The 23,426-nt window shown below is 35.3% G+C and overlaps 1 protein-coding gene across 2 annotated transcripts in view; it reads left to right on the forward strand.

The window, feature by feature from the left end:
• Positions 1-23,426, forward strand: part of LOC129774711 (uncharacterized) — a 224,388-nt gene that overhangs the window by 99,680 nt on the left and 101,282 nt on the right. For both annotated transcript variants that reach the window (XM_055778592.1, XM_055778593.1), the window contains exons 3-4: positions 8,379-8,520; positions 18,883-19,029. In XM_055778592.1, coding sequence (XP_055634567.1) covers positions 8,379-8,520; positions 18,883-19,029 — 289 coding nt within the window. The remainder of the gene's footprint in view (positions 1-8,378; positions 8,521-18,882; positions 19,030-23,426) is intronic.

Genomic DNA, 23,426 nt, shown 5'->3' on the forward strand with positions numbered 1-23,426 from the left:
TCGACTCATCATTTCCCCGACGAAACATCAAACGCGCACTTATGGAGAACACACACGAAACGCCAGGGAAAAAAAATGCCATTTGCAAAGAGCAACGAAGTATTCCCTTTTTCCCTCGGGGAAAAGCTGCTCGGTCGAAAACTAGAATCCCAGGGCGCTCGGCGACCATATGAAACATGTCACGAATTCACGCACGCACTCACGCACGCATGTATGCTTACCAGGGAGGTGTGACAAAACGAGCGCTTAAAGTAAATATCATCACAAACGCCGGAAGGCAACCGAGGGGCATAACTTTATCACGGCACACGTGAGAAACATGTTCGAGATGTGACGACTTGGTATGGTGGGTCGAAAATTTTCCTAATTTTCCTTTGTTTGCAAACTGTGTTTTATTTCCTCACAATTACAATGTTATTGACGGATTATGTTAAATTACCTTTCGTGAGCGGTGAATATCATTTGAAGCGTAAAAATTACGGTCACTGCGATAAATACTAATTAACACGCCCCGTCATCCAGATATGAGTGACACTTTCCTTATTCAAATTGAATTTAAAATATCAAATTTTGTAATTTTGTAATTTTGTAATTTTGTAATTTTGTAATTTTGTAATTTTGTAATTTTGTAATTTTGTACTTTTGTAATTTTGTAATTTTGTAATTTTGTAATTTTGTAATTTTGTAATTTTGTAATTTTGTAATTTTGTAATTTTGTAATTTTGTAATTTTGTAATTTTGTAATTTTGTAATTTTGTAATTTTGTAATTTTGTAATTTTGTAATTTTGTAATTTTGTAATTTTGTAATTTTGTAATTTTGTAATTTTGTAATTTTGTAATTTTGTAATTTTGTAATTTTGTAATTTTGTAATTTTGTAATTTTGTAATTTTGTAATTTTGTAATTTTGTAATTTTGTAATTTTGTAATTTTGTAATTTTGTAATTTTGTAATTTTGTAATTTTGTAATTTTGTAATTTTGTAATTTTGTAATTTTGTAATTTTGTAATTTTGTAATTTTGTAATTTTGTAATTTTGTAATTTTGTAATTTTGTAATTTTGTAATTTTGTAATTTTGTAATTTTGTAATTTTGTAATTTTGTAATTTTGTAATTTTGTAATTTTGTAATTTTGTAATTTTGTAATTTTGTAATTTTGTAATTTTGTAATTTTGTAATTTTGTAATTTTGTAATTTTGTAATTTTGTAATTTTGTAATTTTGTAATTTTGTAATTTTGTAATTTTGTAATTTTGTAATTTTGTAATTTTGTAATTTTGTAATTTTGTAATTTTGTAATTTTGTAATTTTGTAATTTTGTAATTTTGTAATTTTGTAATTTTGTAATTTTGTAATTTTGTAATTTTGTAATTTTGTAATTTTGTAATTTTGTAATTTTGTAATTTTGTAATTTTGTAATTTTGTAATTTTGTAATTTTGTAATTTTGTAATTTTGTAATTTTGTAATTTTGTAATTTTGTAATTTTGTAATTTTGTAATTTTGTAATTTTGTAATTTTGTAATTTTGTAATTTTGTAATTTTGTAATTTTGTAATTTTGTAATTTTGTAATTTTGTAATTTTGTAATTTTGTAATTTTGTAATTTTGTAATTTTGTAATTTTGTAATTTTGTAATTTTGTAATTTTGTAATTTTGTAATTTTGTAATTTTGTAATTTTGTAATTTTGTAATTTTGTAATTTTGTAATTTTGTAATTTTGTAATTTTGTAATTTTGTAATTTTGTAATTTTGTAATTTTGTAATTTTGTAATTTTGTAATTTTGTAATTTTGTAATTTTGTAATTTTGTAATTTTGTAATTTTGTAATTTTGTAATTTTGTAATTTTGTAATTTTGTAATTTTGTAATTTTGTAATTTTGTAATTTTGTAATTTTGTAATTTTATAATTTTGTAATTTTGAAATTTTGTAATTTTGTGAGCGGTAGCACATTGTCTAGAAATGTTATTATTGCTCTCATACAACAGAGGGAGAAAATCAAGTAGTAATTCCCATTATCAGAGATAGATTATTTTGTAGAATGTTCTAAACATTGCATTATAAATTACTACTTATTATTTATTACTTCTTCAATCAACTTTACAGTGTATATTTCTACAATAAAAGATTGTGATTTGGGCGATTCCATTATAAAAATATTGCGCTCTCTCCGTCAACTCGACTGCAAATTTTAAAGTTTGCCTAAGAATCACTAATGACTGCTCGCTGGCTGGAGCGAGTCTAGAGTGGAAAACGCGAATGGCATCGCTATATACTCTCGCCCTTTGCATTTTTTTTGTACAAAAGTGGGGCTTGAACTGTAAAGATTTCCCTTCTCCTAAGAGTCAGTGCCAGAACTTCACTGAGCATGCATTCCGCGACAAACGATTTAAGCCCTCCACTGAATTGTTCCTTGCCGCTAAGTTAGATACTCGTTTTTCACGGATCTATACGGGAAGTAATCATAGCTCGTACAATGGATAAAATTTGGGTTAGGCATTTTTCAATAGTGTGTTCTGAAGAAAAATCTTTTCATTATAACAGGTTCGTAAAAAAAATCCAATCGATTGATTCAAACGTTTCTGCGATCTGCAATCTGCAATCTATTATCAATAGATGATCGAGTTGTAGACGTTCTAAATCTTATATTTTTTATTACATGTTCAATATTTAGATTTTTATTTTACACCTCATACCTACAGTGTTGAAAAAAAAAGTAAACAGCATTACCCAAAATACTTTTTCATGATTTTTTTTTTGGAAAATCCATTGCAATCTACATGTAAACTTCAGTGAACGTATTTCTTATTATGGAAAAGGATGTAAACAAGCTATTGTTTGTATTCATTTTCAAATTTATATTACTCCAATTCATTTTTGTTTCAAATATCAGTGATTCAGTTTAGGAAATAAAACAGTAAACAATATAAAAACAAGGCATTATAAATGAAACTGGGTGGTCACTCAAGCATTTTAATCTTTTAGGACTGGACATAGCGCTTCGCAACCTTAAAGGTGATAGGGTCATAGTCCTGTTAGAAAATAAAGTCTTTCATAATAATTTCCCTGAGTGACGGGTTTAAGGTTTCCTCCAAGACTTTGACGTAGGATTCACCAGTCATCTTTCCTCGATCCTAACAAGATTGCCGACCCCATTCCAGGAAAAACAGCACCACACTAGCAACGATCTTCTTCCGTGTTTTACTGTTGCTTGAGTAACTCTAGATAAAAGACGCTCAGACTTCAGGCAACGAGATCGCTCACGTTTCTTCGTGTTTTTTAGCTCAAACTTACTCTCATCGGTCCAAACTATCTTCATTCTAAAGCTAGAGGGCGAGAGGCATGTTTCTTTGAGAAATCCAGGCGCGTTATGATATTGGCCTTCCGTAGTAATGGCTTTTTCTTTTTGGAGAAGCTCTATAGACCTGATTAACGAAGACGGTTGCTCACAGTTCGACTAGTTTTGTTGAAGCCCAACTCTTCCTGAATAACCCGAATCCGATCGAACCAGGGGGTCTGTTTGAACTGAAGTTTTACGAGGCCTTCCATTTCCGGATTTCCGCTCTTCTGTGCCCAGCGTATTATGTTTTGAATGCTCTAATTCAGCACACCTTTGTCAAATCAGGTATTCGAATGTTTCAAAGCATATAAATAAAATAGTCTTTTCCATGATTTACAGTAGTTTTAAAGTATATTTTTACGGATTCACATGTTTTAAAGGATGATAAAATACACTCTCTATTGAGGTCCATGCGCCCCTCATTTGAGCTAAATTTTAATCAATCACCAGATGATTATTTGGCACTTTTAAAATGCCCAATAGAAGGCAATATTCTGGAAAAAGCCTAAATTATGAATGAATCAATATGATGACAGTAAATAAAAACAATGATAAATACAACATCTACTTGAAAATTCGAATTTATTCATTCAAAAATAGTGATTTCTAAAACCGGACATACAGGGTGGGCCATTTAAAGTGGAAGGATTTGTTTTTGCAATAGCAAAGTAAAGAAGTGGAATTTTAAATTTTTTTTTTTGAAATTCATTTATTTTGGTCCAAGGAGATTTGTTCTAACTACTTTTTAATTATGATATCTCGTAAATGACCGCCTCTGGCTTTGACCGCAAAATGTGCCCTTTTTTCGGCATTTTCCATCACCTTGCCCAATGTTTCGGCCGATATGGCAGCAATTTCTTGTCGGATATTGTCTTTCAGCGCAGCCAGGGTCCTTGGTTTACCAGTGTATACCTTGGATTTTAAATATCCCCATAAAAAAAGTCAGAAGGCGTCAAATCAGGTGATCTCGGTGGCCAGTCATAATCGCCGTTTTTCGATATTAATCTTCCGGGGAACATTTCGCGCAATAATTTGGTCGTGGCAGCCGCTGTATGGCTTGTAGCGCCGTCCTGTTGGAACCAGTAATTGTCCAATTCATTTTCACGAACAAATGGCAATAAAAAATCGGTTATCATTGTCCGATAACGCTCCCCATTCACGGTTACCGTTGCTCCATTTTCGTTTTCAAAGAAATACGGGCCGATGACTTTATTGGCATAAATGCCACACCACACAGTAACTTTTTGGTCGTAAAAAGGTTGCGTTTCGATGAATTGAGGGTTTTCAGTAGCATAAAACCGACAATTTTGTTGATTCACTCCTCCATTCAAGTTGAAATGCGCCTCATCAGACATTATGATTTTTTGCCAAAAGCCACAATTGAGAAGTTATTTTGAATGTACTGCTGAACAATTTCAGCACGTTGTTTAGGTGTGTATTGTTCCATGGTTAAAATTGTACTGAAATGACGCTTCCAACGCGGTATGACATTTGTTAATCTGACATCTCTGTCAAAAGTTATGGGGTTGCCAGATGCTTCCACTTTAAATGGCCCACCCTATACCATGATCATTTTTTGGACAAACTATGATCAGAGGTGGTCAAACCATGATTATAATTTCTCTTTGAGGAAAATAGTTCAAAAACATAAATATTTGAATAATTTCAACGCCTTATGGTAGTATTAGCAACTAGAGGCTTGGAGCTTTTCAGCAAACCCAAACTCGTATCGATTATATGTGATTTTCATGAAGAAAAATCGATTTGCATTTACTAGTTGCGTAGAAACACCCTAAATTGGACAAACCAAGATGATTTACCCTACATTTTATTACATTCCGTACCACGTTCTAATGATTGTGATTGAAATGTGATTGTGATTTTTGCATCGTATTTTCGAGCGATTTTTCATAATAGTGTACTTTAATAACCGCTTTACCGGGAGTATCACGTCCTTTCTTGTTCCGCGTAAAAACTCGATTCATGTCAACTCGCCTTAGATGTTGATTAAGAAAAAAGCAATTTTCAAATAAAACATGAAAAATTCGTTATTTGAAAAACTATTTTTCTGTAGCAGTGATATTCTTCCGATGTATGGACTGTTTGATCATTCTATGTGCTATTGATATTTTTTTTTCAGAATTTAAAAAGAAAATCTAAAAAAAATGTTTTTAATTATGGATTAAACGAGTATCGGGTAACTATCCGTTAGGCCGGATAGGCCGGATACCGGATAGTCACCTACCATCCGGCCGGATACCGAATATTAGAAAAAATCAATAGTTTATCATTAACACAAAATAAATCATGTTTTTATCAAAATTGAATTAATATTTACTCATAACATTAATTAAATAACACTATTACTTTTATTTATATTTATACAATTTTTTAACCGACCGATAACGCTAGGAAGCTGCAAGGAACAGTCTTTCTTTGTAAACACTTTTGTAAGGAGCCGAAAGATAAACTCTAGCAAACCTTCGCCATTTCGTAGAAACTGTCCCAAAAGGTGTCGTGAGCTTTGTGTGTCAGGTTTAGATTCAGTTCTTCTTCTTCTTCAATGGCACTAACGTACCTAGAGGAACTTCGCCGTCTCAACGTAGTATTACTTGCGTCATTTTTATTAGTACTTAGTTGAGATTTCTATGCCAAATAACACGCCTTGAATGCATTCTGAGTGGCAAGCTCTAGAATACGCGTGATCACAGTGCAAGTCGGAGGAAATTACTTTGACGAAAAATTCCCCCGACCAGAACGGGAATCGAACCCGAACACCCGGCATGTTAGTTATGACGCTAACCACTCGGCCCAAGGGAGCACAAAGATTCAGTTACGACTCTTTAATTCGTTTAATTTGATTTGTGCTGAAGTAAGTGTACCCTCTCTCAGTTTATCATTCCAGAAGACAGTTCCAAGTATTTTAATCTTGAATGAAAACAATTAATTGATGTTCTTTGCTTACTTGACTTCGTAGTACTTACTCTAACTCGATTAGTATTAACATTATTTCAAAACATCCCCAAAAATTTCATCATGGTAATAGAAAATCTTTGACAGAAAAAAAGGCTCGATATTACATGCAGAAAATATGTTACTCTATTAACCCCTAGAACGACAATTTTTTTTCAGTCAGCACAGTCAGACGATTAAATTTTCTTAGTTTTAAGAAGAGAGATTGATATAGAAACTTACGGTTTTAAACCAGATTCAGTTATCGAATGATTACTGTATATTTATTATATTCCCCTCAGAAAAAATATAATAACTTCTATAAACGGAAACCACTATTAAAATAACCGCTATTTCACTTCACGTCGTGTCGTTCATTTGCGCGATAATGGCTGCATAGATTCATACAAATAACATTCTAACGATAACTAGAAGCATGCATACAAGTATATCAAAGCAATGAACTCGATGTGACTCACGGATACTGCATCTCATAAAAAGCATCAAATCTCAAATATCTCTGGCGAGTTCAGCTCGTCATTATCAGGTTGTTCAGGAAAGTTTATGACGAGCTGGACTCGTCATTTCCGTTCAGGGGGTTAAGGGATATTCATTCTATACGGAAAATTGAATCATAGTTCATTATTTTTATCAAAGGTGTGTTTATTACTGCCCTAAAATGTAGTATTTTATTAGCTCTATGCACACATACAATTTCTCTCTGTTTTGTATTCGCAGATAAAAAGCCGAATATCCGGCCGCCGGTTATCCGGCTATCCGGCCTCGAAGCTTGCCGGGTATCCGGTTTCCAAACTACTATTCGTTTCATCACTAATTTCAATTTTCGTTTAATTTTTTAATACATTTGTTAGTTTTCAATAAAAAAAATAAACAAATCTTTTTTTAGGTCTTATAGTGTTTGTGTTTGCTTTTTATATAAAAAAAAATTCTAACTCAAAAACTGTAAGACTTACTAAATTTTGATCGAAAAAAGGAATGTATGAAACCGTTTTAATGTTCATTAATATAAAACCATTTTTTTAAGTTCCCAACAATAAAATGTATCCAAACATCTTGCTTGACCTTATTAAATTAGGTCATTCTAAATAGAACTAATAATAAATAGTTTAAGGTTTAATCTTGTTTTTTTAATTCGTGACTTTTAACGGTCCACCCATTATCTATAATGAAGATTAATGCCTTATGCTGAATATGAATTCGTTCATTCATAATTGGTTCAAAGTTGACGAAGAACATTGTGTGTCAACTCGAAACGATCTGCATAATCGGCGATAACTCCATTAACACCATACATTTTATCCAACGGTTCGGTGTTTCCCCAGGGGAGCTACGTTGAGTGAAAATTACGCCACATCTCATCGACCGGTCGTGCATCCGAACCACTAAACAGGGAACAAAAAAGAAACAAGGGCGAGAAATATCCCCAAACGAGAGCGGAGGAAATTCCCCGCAGGTTACCTCTACCGAGCTTCGTTGCGACAGAGGTGTAAAATTGTACGAGTGTTGATCTATAGCTTAGTTCCACACTCAATCCCGGAAATGGAAATACATCACTTTTTTTTCCTCGCGTTTTGTTTTCCCCAAGGTGTGAGAAAAAACGCGCCTCCCGTGCATAAGGGGAACATGAAAAACTTACGATGATTAAAATGTCGTACATTTCCACTCCCGGGGCACGAAATCGAGTGTAGTGTTAACGAGAGCGCTCGCGAATTTTCCACAGGCGCCATTAATCAAGGTAGCTCAACCGAAAAGTAAAGATTTTGAGCTGCTGCTGCAAATTGATTGCTTCATTGCGCAATTTCGCTGATGTAATGAACCCAGTAAATCCCGTTTCTCACTCAACCTGCGTGAAATTGTTTGGTCTCAATTCGGTTTACTAAAAAATGGAATTGAAATTTCACTTTCGGGAGCAAGAGTGGAATTCAATAAGTTGTGTAATTTTTCCTCCAAAATTATGTACAAAAAATTTGTTTAGTGATGCATTAAGAACAGCTTCCGCGTTCCGACCTTTGCACTCAACCACCGCATTATCTCATAAATCTCTGTTTTTATTTCTCTTCCCCCACTCAGGTCCACTATTTGAAGTACAAACAGCCGTCGGTCTGGACGTATCGCTCCCGTGCGATCTGCTGCCGACGACGATGGCGATGATGACCGACAAAGTGACCCTGGTCATCTGGTACAAGGAGGGTAACAGCAAGCCAATTTACTCGTAAGTACCACCGTTCAGTTGTTTGTTTATTTCTTCCTTCGTTCGTTCGTCGTTCGGCTGCTGTATTTAATCTTCACCCGCACCCGCATGCTCTCCGGCAGTGACCGGAACGACACTGCAAAGGGCTGGCAAACACTTATCTGCCATTTGTCGTTCCCTCCTCTTCTGCGATAGGATGGTCTGTCTAATCGAGATTTTTCTTTCAGGACAATCATGGGGTGTTTTCAGTTTTTGTATGGCAAATTGTAGTCTTTCAATGACATTGTTCAATTTTTTTTGTGTTTAATATAGTAAACAGTGAATATAGTAAAATCACTAAACCACTCTAATCATTCATACGTATGGATACTCATTCAAAAAAGCATACTAAGTACACAAGGAGAGGATGACCTTAACTTACTTAGCTTAATTTACAATTCCATAATACATTTATCCAACGATTGAGAGACAGCCTAAACATTTGCCGGATATTCGTCGTCTCTCTCTAATTATAGTCATAAATCTGTTTTCAATTTTTTTTCTTTGATTTAAGGTTAAAGCTCATTTCTAATGCAGTCAGCCACAACGCAGCTTTGCTTTGACATTGTCCATGTTATATGTTTCTAGAAAGTAGTTCTTCAGGGTCAGTTATAGCTAATTTCAATTCTTGTTTCATACAGCAGGTTATCCAGTCCCAATTGATCTTGCTACATTATGCATCTTGATTATATGTTCTATTGTAACATTTTTTCCACAAGCTTCACACACATCATCCGTTGTTCTAAAAAAATTTTTCATCATACAGTTTCGGTTTCGTAAGAATTATTTCGTTGAGCCCTAAAAACATATGATGCTTCTCTTTGGAGCATATGAAATTTGCATTAACATCAATTTTCGGTGACGTGTTTTGTTTACTCCGAATATAACAATAAATAATTTTAGATGTAGATTCCTTAACAATCCTTCAAATGCAATTGGTTTCATGAATCCATTCTGTTCCATTTCGAATAACCGCGCGATTATGTGCGATAATGAAATCATCCTTCGAGACATTCTGATGGCGGTGAAGAATATTTCTAATGAATAAGGGTTTCATCTTGCTCTCAGCATCAATGAGCGCGTTTTCGCCTTTGGCTACATTCCGTTGTAACTTGAACTCTGAAAATTTTCTGAAAATACCTTTGAAGATGAAATTTCTACAAATCGTTTATGCATCCATGCATGATGCATTGCAATTAAAAAATCAATTGACTGTATAATCTTCGAGCAATTGACCGCATCCATGTCATTTTAATTTGCGCCATGAATCAGAAAATGAGTCTAAGACAAACATTTTTTTTAATTCAATTCAATTTTAGCATATTGTCCTAAGAGCCTAATGAACTGCAAAGTTTAAAGCCTCTTTAAAACAAAAAGAAGAAGAAGCAGGTCATCTAAAATTTCCGAATATTTCAATATTTTAATCAAACTCTTCATCGTACCGAAGAAAGAGAACAATATCATCTGTATATGGAATAGCTTATGTTACTATTGATTTTCTTAAGTAGGGGAATAAAAAGAAACATGCTTAATGACCAACCTAGTCATACTGACGATATACTCGCGCATACGGTCTCACAGACCGAAATTTAATAATTCAGTTTTGGGAAGGCTGAATTAAATGACTATTAGAACTGAGTGTAATGTAGAAAAAAATATTTTCTGGAGTTATTTGATTGAATTATATATTTTTATTCAAATAAATACAATTAACGTCTAAAAATACACAATAGCAATATTACAGAAGGACGCACAGTCTGTGACACCGTGCGCGAGTATACGAGTTATGATTTTGCGCGCGAGTACAAAAGGGTTAACAGACAGTTGAATAACACTTTAGACGTAGTTTTGGTGTAAATGTTCCGTATACAGTTGATGAATTGGGCAGGAAAGGCGTATTTTTTCATTGTCAGTCAGCAAATATTATGGTTGACACAATCGAAAGGCTTTTCGTGCTCAAGGCTGACAATTGTGCTTTTAAAACGTTGAGAGTTCGCCGTTTGATGATTATGTTTCTGAGATCTTTTCAATTCGTTGCACATGATTTCTCATCTATACATGCTACTTGCCCAGGTCCAATAAGTGGCCTAATCAAGATTTGCATCCGATTGTACAAAATTTCTGCAAAATGCTTGTAATCACAATTAAGCATACTAATTGGACGTTTTTCTGTTATTTTGTATGGCTTATCTTTATTTCTGTGCCAAAGTTAGTATGCCTTCAGTTAACACGTTAAGCCCCGACCGAAATGGGGACCGACAATGAATTTTTCGTCAGGCTCGTGTCGGTTCCAGCGAATCGATGGGGGGCTTTTCTAAATATCGTTTTGTAACTTTGTTGTTGCCGTTCCCTCCGCTGACACTATCCGAAAGAAAAGTCTACTGTCGGTCCGGTGAGATCGGCACGAAAAAGATGAAAAATTCAGTGTTCCTAGGGACCGACGCAGGGCTTAACATGTTAAGGAAACTTCTTGATGTGTATCTCTTTAATATTCAATCTCAATAATTTTTCCTTGAGATTTTCAAGAAACATTGAATAGAATTCGTAAGTCAAACCATCAGGCCCGATTTTTTTCTTCGTCGTTTGCTTCAAAGCTAATTCTAATTCTGACATTTGAATTGGAGCTAAAATATGATTACAATCTTCAGAAGAAAGCCTTTTATCAATAATGGTGAAAATATCTCCAGTGGAATGCATTAAAATGATTTTCGAGTGCTCGTTTCAGAGCTTTAGTATTAGAAGTTTTAAAGCCATCAATGTCTAGCTTCGTTGGAGGACTGATACCATTCATTGCATGTTTTGAAATTTGATAAATGCTAAGTTTTCCATCTTCTAGTACATTGTTGGTTTTTTGACAACCATGCAAGATTTTTTTTAATTAATATATTTGCTTATTATGCTCAAAAGATTTTGCCTTATCAAAACTTCTTGCCTTCATTTTCAGATAGTTAGTCGACCATCTGAAAAAATTGTCTTGGTTGCGTTCAAGAAACAGCGAAGGGTGCTTTTGAATCAAGTGAATTTCCGATATCAAGAAGGCCCAAGCTGTTAATTAACTGTTTTAGACCCTGGCACAAGAACATTGTTAGACACAGAGCAAGAATATCCTGAGTTAATAGTAAAGCATTGTTCATCTTAAATCTGGACGCATCAAAACGGGTCTATCTCAGAGCTATGTGAACGAAATAAAAATGTTAGGTACTCAAAATGTAGGTCATTTATTGCACTTTAAGGGAAAAATAACAAAGAATTATTCCGATGTAGTTCTGATGAAATTTCGTACTTTTCGGCGAATACCACTCATCAAAGTTTGGACACCCTGTTCGCTAACCTCAGCGGCCATTTTGTTCCACCATCTCTTCATCTCTGTTGCATCCCGAGTCGTCTTACCATTCTTCTTAATCTTCTGCTTGACAATTTCCCAACATTTGTCGATAGGGCGGAATTGAGGGCAGTTGGGTGGATTGATGTCGTTTTCGACAAAAACTACCCCGTTGTCTCGATACCACTGTAGTACCTCTTTGCTGTTGTGGCAGTTTGCCAAATCTGGCCAAAACTTTACTGGTCCTTTGTGAGATCTAATGTACGGAAGAATACGTTTGCTCAGGTACTCCTCCTTGTACACTTTGGAGTCCATGGTCTTGTTTGTTACAAAAAACGGGGTTTTTCGTCCGCAGCTGCAAATACAATGCCAGATCAAACACTTTCCTGCAAACTTATCGGCAAAAACGAATTTGAACTTGCCGGGGACATCACCCCGACCAGTGGCTTTATGAAATTTTTGGTCTGGAAGCTGCCCAAAATCCATCTTCACGTACGTTTCGTCATCCATGAGGATGCATCCGTCGTACTTCGTTAGAACCTTGTTGTATAACTACTACACTGGCTACTACATTCTGCTTCAATGTCCGGTTTGGTTGCTTACTGGCCCGATAAGATCGTATTCCTTCGCGCAGACGAATCCTTCTGACGGTGCACCGGTGCACCGGACGGTCGGCATTGAATTTCTTGGCGATGTCATATGTCAGGTTTCGTTCTTGATCGTTCTCAACACCTTCAAATGCAGTTTCCGATCCTTAGTTCCACTATGACGCTTGGTATGAACCTGCCGATCGATAGTATGCATCTCACGGAAACGTTTGAGAACGCTGCACACGGTCGATTTGGCCATTTTCAACGATTTCGCGATTTTTGAACCTAATCACGTCGGATTTTTGACATGGGTGTCCAAAATTAATTTTCGTTTCGCGGCTTCCATCACGTGTATTAATAAAATTAATACCACTGCTTCGAATAGAAATTATTCTAGAAATTATTATTCTGTTTGGATTCAATATTGTCTATGTTAGAGTTGTCATTGATGACATGGCAGGTCCTGTTATGTCGAATACCGGTTTTCCGGATCTTCCCAACGGATCTGTACCGGAAGGTTTATCGGTTTTTCTTACAGTTCCTGACGCGGCAGCTGCAAGATTGGGGCAATTCAATTTTTCATCACCCTCGTTCTTGCAGTAGAAGTATTTGTTCTTCGAACCTTGGTAAAAAATGCACGCGATGTGTGTCCAATGCACAAATGTACTGGTATCTTCCGTTATCTCTATGTGTACTCCACGTATACCAGTACACCGATAATATATTCACATCGAGCTCGTTTGGAAAACGTTCCGTAACATGCTGGCATATGGATCCGTATTGTTCAAGAATGTATTGAAATTCACGGTCTTATATTCCCGGCGGTAGGTCGAAAATACGAACGTATCGAAAGATGCGACAAGCTTGATCGACTTGCACGTTGGTTTGTGATCCATCCTCATATGTAATCGTGTACAGTACTTCAGAGTCCACGATGAATGTGGAGAAATTCGGTTCGTTGGCATCGCCAACTAGGCGAGCTTCACAATAAACTTCCGTCATTTGCTTCCCTATAAATAGAATGAATGTCCGCTGCTGTCACTGTATTGTGAACTTTAGCACATCCCGATGCGATGGTATTTTACTACTAGGCCCAAAAACTAATGTCACTGTATTTTTTCTTATACTGTTGGCAATTTTTCTCTTTAACTCTCTCTCTCGAAAGAAAGATTCCGCTAATGATAAAAAGAACAATAGTTACTGAGGACTATTGTTTGTAATATTCTTCAGAAGAGAAACGAATATATAACTGCGTTGGTTCAGAACTTATCCTAGAATATTCTGGAGCTGGTGAAAAATTTTGGCAAAATTTAGTATTTTAGTTTTTAGGCATTCTGAAATAATACAGGTTATTTTTGTTATTCTTGTGAATCTCATGACACCTTTCAACCCTTTCAAGGCCGTGGGAACTATATTGCCACCCACAAAAAAAAATGTTTTCGCTGCACTTGGAATACTAATTCAATATTTTACTTAACCAAAAACTTCTTAAGGTATATGACAATACTCTACTTTTTGAGGTAATAATTAATATTAATTTGGGACTCATTGTCAGTCATGTAACAAAAAAACGACTTAAGAGCGCCGGCAATTTTTTTTTGTAAGTCTATACAAGTCGGAGTCTCGATTATATATGATTCGATTATATACAATTTTGGACTCGATTATATACACTTTGAAAAAAAAAAAGTTTTACATTTCAAATATGACTTCTTTTAAGCAAAAATGTTACCTTTAAACGTTAAGGTGAAACTTAAGTGACTATTATATGTACAATGGAATAAAAATCGTGATTTTTTAGGGTTTTGTTTGAATGTTCACCAGGAATTATGTATATCGATTAGGGGTGGCAGCGAAAATGGTCATGTCAAATTTCGAAAACCGACCATGTACATGTTGTTTATTGGCCCAAAAAAATTGGCCTGTGCAAAGTTTCAGCTCAATCAGACATGATTTAGGGGTGCCTCAAATCACTCAAAGTTTTGATTTTTTGATCATCGAAAATCTTCCAAGGGGGGAGTAAAGGTAATTTGGAATACGAATTTTCGATGCCAAAAGACTCAAAAATGAATGATAGGTCGAGATCTAGTGTTATCTCGAAAAAAAATGTTTTGGCCGAAAATCGACTTTTTGGGACTGGGAGTTTTTGGGAGCCTGAGTGGCCAAAAAATCAAAACTTTGAGTGCTTTGAGGCACCCCTAAATTATGTCCGATTGAGTTGAAATGTTGCGCAGGTCATTTTATTGGGCCAATAAACAAAATGTATGTGGTCGGTTCTTTGAATTTGATAATTGTTTTTTTTTTTCATACCTTCATTGCCACTCAGACCAAATCCCAAAAGGTCGATTTTCGAGCAAACATTCTTTTTCGAGATGACACCAGATCTCGACGTTTCATGCATTTTTAGATCTTTTGGCATCGACTTTTTTTTTCGATTTTCTAAATTCCCTTTATTCCCCACTTGGAAAATTTTCGAGGATCAAAAAATCAAAACTTTGAGTGCTTCGAGGCATCATGTCCGATTGAGCTGAAACTTTGCACAGGTCATTTTTTGGGCCAATAAACAAATTGTACATAGTCGGTTTTTCAAATTCGATGATGACATTTTTTCCATACATCCATTGCCACCCTAATATCAATATTGCAGTGAAATTAAGAAAGATAGAAGTTGGGTGTCAGCGTACAAATTGTAGAGCAGTTAGAGAGCTTCAATTTAAATGATAGAAACAATCAAGTTTAATATGATTTTTTAGAATAAAATTAATAAAAACAGATTAAAAATTACTAACTTTTAAGTTTTCTCTTCATAAATTTTGTTTAATTAAATTTATAGATGTTCCACTACTGAATCCACTAATTTTGATGTACCACTACTATATTCTGTACTAAATTTTCTCATCTTTCAAATGGAACCAACAGGATCGTCTTCCGTAGCGTACTTTTTAATGTAGAGCCAATTTGAGGCAACAAAGTCCGAAACAAACAAAAGGTCTATAACTCTGTCATAATTGAAATTCGAACATATGCGTAGAATGATTTTTTTTTCATCAAATATGATCGTCTACCACCTCCTGAAGGATTCTGGATTGAAATTATTTTTTTCATGTGAGCAAGGTGTTTTCTGACTTTAAAGCGATGAATCAAAAATTAAATTCTTCTTTTATTTTCAAAAAAAGAAAAATATCTGAATAAAACATGTCAATTATCTACAGGATTCGATTATTTACAGTGAAAACAAATCCGAGACTGTATATAATCGAGTCCGCCTTGTATAAAAAACATTTTTTCTCTTTGCACTAGATATATGGTTTTGATTTTTACATAACCAAAGGAGCAATAGAATGATTTTACAAGGCAGCATATTGTCACCATTTGTTTCATCTGTTTTAATAGTTAAAAATTTTTCAAAAGTAAATATGTGTTCTTCCTCATGTAAGGATTATGTTCTCTGAAGTTGAAGTCGATCCCTTGCCTAGTTTCAACGGCCTTATAAAGGGTTAATTGAGATTGTTATTTATGTAAAATACGGCATTAGAGGAAATCCTAACAACCATTTGTTCAATCTGTTACGCCAAGTTGGTATCCCCCTGTCATCATCTGCTCCCGATAAGGTCACGTATATTTGTTTACCAATCAATTTACCTCTAAATCGTTTCGGTTCGGCTCATCGAGATGGGTTTAACAAGTGAACAAACTTCCATTCGTCGTCATTACTATTATCCCCCACGTCGTCGTCGTCGTCGTCGAGATGACCGGATGAATGGCAGCGCTCGATATTGTTATTCAAATCGGACAGATTAAATCTGCACACTGACGATTGACGTGAGTCAATGTATATTTTGTTCCTGGATTATTATCTCATGCGGAATGGGAAGGAATAATTCCCAATTTGTGTATATGTCGTCCGATCTGAAGCCATTTCGTTATTGTCTGATAGTCTGAGAGGATGCAAATGCTGGAGCGATGAAAATTTATCTTTTTTGTTCATCAATTTGATTGAACTTCCCAAATGCAAGCTCATTATATGCAAGTTTGTGAACAAATGTTCAAACCTATGCAAATTTTGCAGAAATCATTATTTTTTTCAGCATTTTACCATTCTCTGATATGATGAAATGTAGTCTATTCAGATGATTCATATTCAGTGGCGCTGTGCGCCCCAAAAACTATTCACACAGTTTGCTCAAGTGTTTAATTCAGCCCAAGACAAGTGTTTGTTTATGCATTCAAATCGCTCCGAATTTACATTTGGTTTTCACCACAGACAGCGCACAACATGTTCATTCCGTCGTTACGTCAGCTTGGAAACAATCACTAACTGGATCGCTTCAGAAGTGCATATTCAATCATGGTTTCTTCGCTTGTTGTCTTGCATCCCGTGGTCCATCTATTCAGTCACAGCATCAGCAGCATCAGCAGCAGGAGCACCAAAATATTCACTACCCAGAATCGTCCCCTTCGCAGATCCCTTCCAACGACGCATCGCCGATGAGTGATATGTCGTGTGTTCTGCGCTCGCTTCTGCTGATGTTTGTTTATTTGTTTATGCTGCCTCTTGATGTGATTGTTTATGTAAAGTTTACGCTTCACTCCACAGTTTTGTGGTTTACGACTAGCTTCGCCCTGCACGACCATTGCAGCTATTCGATATTTCTGCGCGCTGCGATGCGTTATGTTGTTTGAACTTTGTGCTAACATCGGAAGATGGACTCGCTGCTGTAACCTCGTTCGGGGGAAAATCCGATCAAACGTACTTAGGGAACGAAATAAATTAATCTACAACATGTGACAAACGTCGCAATCGGACGACTGAGTATGAGTTCGATGATTTGATTCACAAATTATCATTTTCGATGTGGAACGTGTGAGTTGTGTTGAACACTTTTCCCTCTTTTTCACTTTCCACATAGTGACAGCCGGACGCAATGGAGGATTATTGAGACGAGGACTCATACCTTAAATATACCATCTCATTGGAATACATATCGCCATGCCAAAGTCATCCGTTAACACACCCTAACACTTTTACCTTAAGGTGAAGGTGGAAGCTAGCCACAAATGGTTGCCACAATGGCGCTCATTTCTTTCATCTCCCTCTCGCCCAAAAATCAATAATTTTGCGAAACAGTGTGAAGAAAATGATCGTTTTCGCACACTTCCCATCAAGTAATATCAACCAAACTCTAATCGATTACTCACAAGATATTAAATTTTCATCTGCTTTCGCACCGTATAGTGAAGAACGTCGGAAAACTCGAGCAACATCATCGAAACAGCTATAAAAACCACTCAATAAAATGTTATTCCGGAGTCATAGCGTCCCATGTCATGAAAATCAATAGAAAAAAATTGTGTTGATATCAATAGAATTATTATTTTTACGTTTAATGGGTCTATAATGTAAGTTTTAGCAACTTTAACATTGGGTAAGAAAATTGTATTGCAGAGCTCGGAACACTGCCACGGCTGCCTATGCTTTCAAAAACAGTAAACGGAAAAGTATTAAATTCAATCTAAATGCCTCGGCCAACGAAGAGAAGGGTTAAGGCTCTTCAACGTGAATATGTGAAAACAATACGATCAACGAAGGAAAATATTAAGGAATTATCAACATCGAGTTACTATGCGGAAGAACTTGTTAATACCAAAAGAGCCCCAATTCGCATGTGTTATAAATTTGCTCATGTTACGCTCGCGTATAATCAGAATCATATGCAAATGCACCTTCTATATATATTTATATTTGCAATTGTTCATCGGAACATATCGTTCATACATTTTACTTTAGTATTGAATTGTTATTTGTTTTTTTTTCAAATGTATTCAAAGACTCGTGTCAATGAAGCGCCACACAGTCTGATAAGTGAATTGATCTATTTACGTGTGCTTTGCTCTTCTCTCACAAACACTATTACCCCATTTTTACACGAGGGTTTACCTATACTACTACAATGGCTAGCTTCCACCTTCACCTTAACATTGTAAAATGAAATGTTTTTTAATTTTATTTTTTTTATTCTTTACCTGAACAAAGTGTGACTGCTCAATGATTTTGCACAGCGCCATAAATTTTCCGATGAAAATTCGCTTAGTTCCCCACTCACAACAATTGTTGACGCTTTGATGTTTTCTGTCGCCCATTTTCCGGCGATAATACGATATCATCAGACGGAATTCTGCTGACAAAACAAATTCAGCAACAGATGGATCGAAGCTTTTCGCAGGATTTGAACAGATCACGGGTTATGTAAACATGTTTGTCGTGCTCCAGGATAACAACTTCGATCGCGCGTTGTTGATTGTTAAATTTTAAATGATTCAATTCGCTCTCTGTGACTTGAATATCAGAATCGTTCAAAAGTTCCATCATTTCATCATTTCCTTTGCGATATCACTTAAATTGAGTATTTTTCCTTTCACCATCGTCACCAGATTCGACGCACGAGGCAAGAACCTCCAGCAGGCGATCCATTGGTCGGACGAGGCAGTCCTGAAGTCGAAGGCGTACTTCTACTACGAGACGAATCCGCCAGCGCTGCGGATTAAAAACGTCAAACAGGAAGACGCCGCGTTGTACAGGTGAGTACTAAAACTGAAAACTGAAGACTGAAATAGAAAAATTCAAAATGCATGCAATCACTTGACAAACTATTATAGGTTTAGAAGATATTAGCGATATTTCCAGTACCGACAGGCAATTGAAGTTCACATTCGTGTTGATTTTCAGACAGAATTTCCACGGGAACCGAAGAATAACTCACCTAATCTCCCTAAATACTGGAACAAGTTGCTTCTCCATGCACACAACTTAGTTGAATACCCTTGGGAAGCAGCAATAAACACTCGACAAAAAAAAATGAAGGAACAGAGTGAGAAGTCGAAAATTTTGAGTGATTTTTGACATGCCGTAACTGCAAAATCAACTCATACAGATGGAATATACATCATTTTAAAGCTCCAAACTTTCGATTTGCAATGCAATCATTACTTATTGAATTATTCATCATCAAAGTCGAATAAGTGATTAGAAGAAAAATTTGAAAAATAGTCCACCAAATGTTTGAAAATAAAGATGAAAAAAATCGATTATTTTTCTTCCCGATGTTGTTGCCCACTACTCGTAGACACACCAAGATAAAAATATGTAGGGTTAGTGGGAGCACATTGGTCGTGGGGGGGGGGGGCAAAGTGGTCAAATGCTTGTTTGGTAGTATAAATATTGACTATGGATGCCGTATTGATAGTCACTTTATGTTTGAAGAATTCAATGACTTATGAGTCACCCTGTACTTCAGTAGAGCTGTCGCATGTCAAAATATAAATAAAAACAGAAATTGCTCTCTCGATAGCCATTCGGCCGTAGTTCTGTGCGCATGGTATCTAAGCAATTTCTCGAGGAATTTAGTTTATTCAATCTGATATGTTGGACAAAGCATCAGTTTAAACGACTGTTCTCATATTATAGGAGAGATGAACAGATATTTTGTTTATTCTCAGCGATCAATTAGCATAGAAATTACTTTGATGTTTGGGGGCAAAGTGGTCATAGGTGGATAACGACTTACAATGTTCTGTTTACTAATGCTGATATACCACATCACATTCTGCTCTTGAAGAGGTTCCTTTTGTAGCTTTGACCCTGAAAAAATATGCCACTACAACTGATTGTGCGGAACATAATGTTTTTGTATGCATGAGAAAATTTGAATTGAGACTCTAGGTGAATAGGACAAGCTTATTTACAAATGTATCTACTATATCAAATATGATTTGAACGCATAAATCTATTCCATTTAGCTTGCTATGTGAAAGTGACCACTTTGCCCCCACTAGGTGACCACTTTACCTCCAAACAAAAAAAAAAAAAGTTCGATTTATCACATTTGTTTTTCTATTGTGAAAAAAGTCGTTTGCTAACTTTGCTAACTTGAACAACAATGATATGATATTATCTATATATATATATATATATATATATATATATATATATATATATATATATATATATATATATATATATATATATATATATATATATATATATATATATATATAAATCTCGTGTCACGGTGTTTGTTACCGAACTCCTCCGAAACGGCTCGACCGATTTTGATGCAATTATACTCAAAATATTTGGTAGGTATGAGAATAGGTTGTAAACTATATATGATACCGGTAGGATACCGATAACCATACATTTAATACCGAATAGGGTGACTCTATGCAGAAAAAAAAGATCTGGATATTTTTTTTCAAAAAATTTGACTTCATACCATACATATAACCTTAAATTTTGACCCCAATTCCCTATTTTTAATTGCGATTTTATTATTTTTGTGTCAAAAATATTCTAATAATTTAACCGTTGTTCGTTTTTTCAACAGAACGAATTTATTTAAGTTGTTCAATGACTGATGGCGTAACGCCCGCTTCATTGAACATCCATCTACAAATACACAAGTAACATCAATTCATCTAAAGCAGGGAGCATCTCCGACGAGCTGGAAGCCTTTCTGAATGAGCACAATGAGTTATCGAAATTCTTCAAATCACATTTGCTCAGATTACAAAATGACAATCACGCTATTGCCAGCATTGCCACCCTGATAAAACATCAGCTGGAGAGCACGTGTGTAGATCCAAAGCACAAGCGCTGCTGGAATCATGATAGCACGGTGACACGAGAAATTTAATGCGAAGAAAAAACAATAATCTGGAATTCAACGTTGACACACACCGTTCATACGACCCTCGCTATGTTCTTCTTCAATGGCACTAACGTTCCCAAGGTTTGCCTTCTCAACGTAGTACTACTTGCGTCATTTTTATTAGTAAATAGTTGAGATTTCTATGACGAACAATACGCCATGAATGGAGTGGCAAGCTCAAGAATACGCGTGACTACAGTGCAAGTCAGAAGGGTTTCTTCAACGAAAAATCTCTTGCATAAACATTAGACCAACGAGACCCCGTCACAGATACTTAATTCATTATGAACATCATTTCTCATTTTGATTTAATATTTATTATATTAACATGCGACGAAACAAACAGAGGGCGCGCTCGAAGGATTTTTATGTTTATCATGTGGTGATTTGACATGGTCAAGAAACGCCAATTCAAGATATCGTAAGCTGTGCCAACAATTTATGGTCGACATATACGCGAAGGTAGAGAGTGAACGACTGCAATTCTTACTACACAATCAACAAAAGCGGTGCGAGGAATAATACATTCACTTGTGAGACACTATCATGAGCAACGCCGATACAGCTTTAGTTATAGCCAGACCAAAGCGCAATGCATTGTCATGACATTGCGCGTGTGCTCAAACCAGAATGAAGTTCGATCGTATTCGTCCCCACATATTGTTGGTTGTATTCTGTTGAATGGAAAAAGCGCAATTTTGCATTCTGTTCAAGCTCAAGTCCAATCGAGTTGAGCAAATGTGACAACCTTGCCACGCAATTCGATGTAAACAACATTGGTCTCCATGTTCCATTTCTATGAAGCAAAAATAGTCATGGTTTTTCGGGTGGAATAAACACGCAAAATTTAGCACTCAAACACATTCAATACAAATTTAGCATCCAAACGAAAGCGAATAATAATTTTCATTCAAATTTCAACAATTTAGAATTATTTCCGGAATTATGCCGATCAGATAGAGAGTAAATTGAACCACAAATACGGATGACTTATTTTGACCATTGTTTCGCGACAAGGCGAACGAATTTAAGAGTGTAAAAGTCGATTTCGATCGAATTGTAAAATCCGATCACTCATATGCATATATGAATATTGAGTTCTGCAAATCGGTGAAGAGTAATAAAAACATCCATGAATTAAGGAAGCAATATGGCTGTGTTTCAAGCTTAGCTTACCGATGTGAATATTCCTCGATTGAATGACAACGATAAAATAACGCGATTCCAAACAGGCCGATTAATCAGCTCCATTGAAGTTATCTGGCGTATCGCTGTTTTCCAATTTATGAACGAGACCAAGCTGTTATAAACTAAGTCATGTTGAAAATCACATGCACGTATTTTCTAACAAGGAGACAGCAATAAATATTGATTTTCTATATTTCATTTTTTCTACTTTACGACAAACTTATATTACTTTTTTCAGTTGACGTTTAACTTTTATGAGATCAAACATGTCAGTTACGTTAATGAAATACACCAAGAAACATCATAAAACCTTCCGTTCAAATAATTTAATTCGTTTTTTTATCGGTCACATTCGATTTATTTTAAAGATCGTTAAAATATTCAAACACACTTACAATACATTAGTGTGTTTTATTCAACACCCAAAATATTCACTAGAAATAATTTATTTGGCAGAACAACGTTTGCCTGGTCAGCTAGTATTACTATAATATTCTTCGAAAAACGAGAATTGAAGCGTTATATGAACGCTAGAAATGGGCATATTCCTTAGGGTGACCACTATGACCCTCCCCCTTCCCCTACGTAAAATATTCTAATACCTACTTTTAATACCTGTTGGAGCTTCAAAGTGATATATATCCCATCTATTTGAATTGATTTTCACCAAGTTACAGTATATCAAAAATCACTCAAAATTCTCGACTTCGCACTCTGTTCCTTTGATTTTTTTGTCGAATGTATAATCATTTGTTCCGTCGCTCTTTGCGAAACTCAAAATAATGTAATTATAACAGCAAGTTAGTTGATTTGTTCAATGTCTTAAGTCTCCGAGTAATCAATTCCTCCAACAATTTGAAGCTTGAAAGCATAACAATTGAACGGTGTAAGTAATGATTGGACGCTGATTCACAAGGCTTTTGAACGGACAATATGTTGTCCTGTCTCCAAAGGTAGAATTTCATTTTATTTTATTTATAACTGAATAAATTCATCCAGCATCTGCATTATCAAAACAAATTTTCAGAAGATTTGATTCGATCATAGAGCTTTCGGGTTGAGAGTGATTCGATGAAAGGA

This window comes from Toxorhynchites rutilus, chromosome 3 (genome assembly GCF_029784135.1).
Source record: "Toxorhynchites rutilus septentrionalis strain SRP chromosome 3, ASM2978413v1, whole genome shotgun sequence".
NCBI lineage: Eukaryota > Metazoa > Arthropoda > Insecta > Diptera > Culicidae > Toxorhynchites > Toxorhynchites rutilus.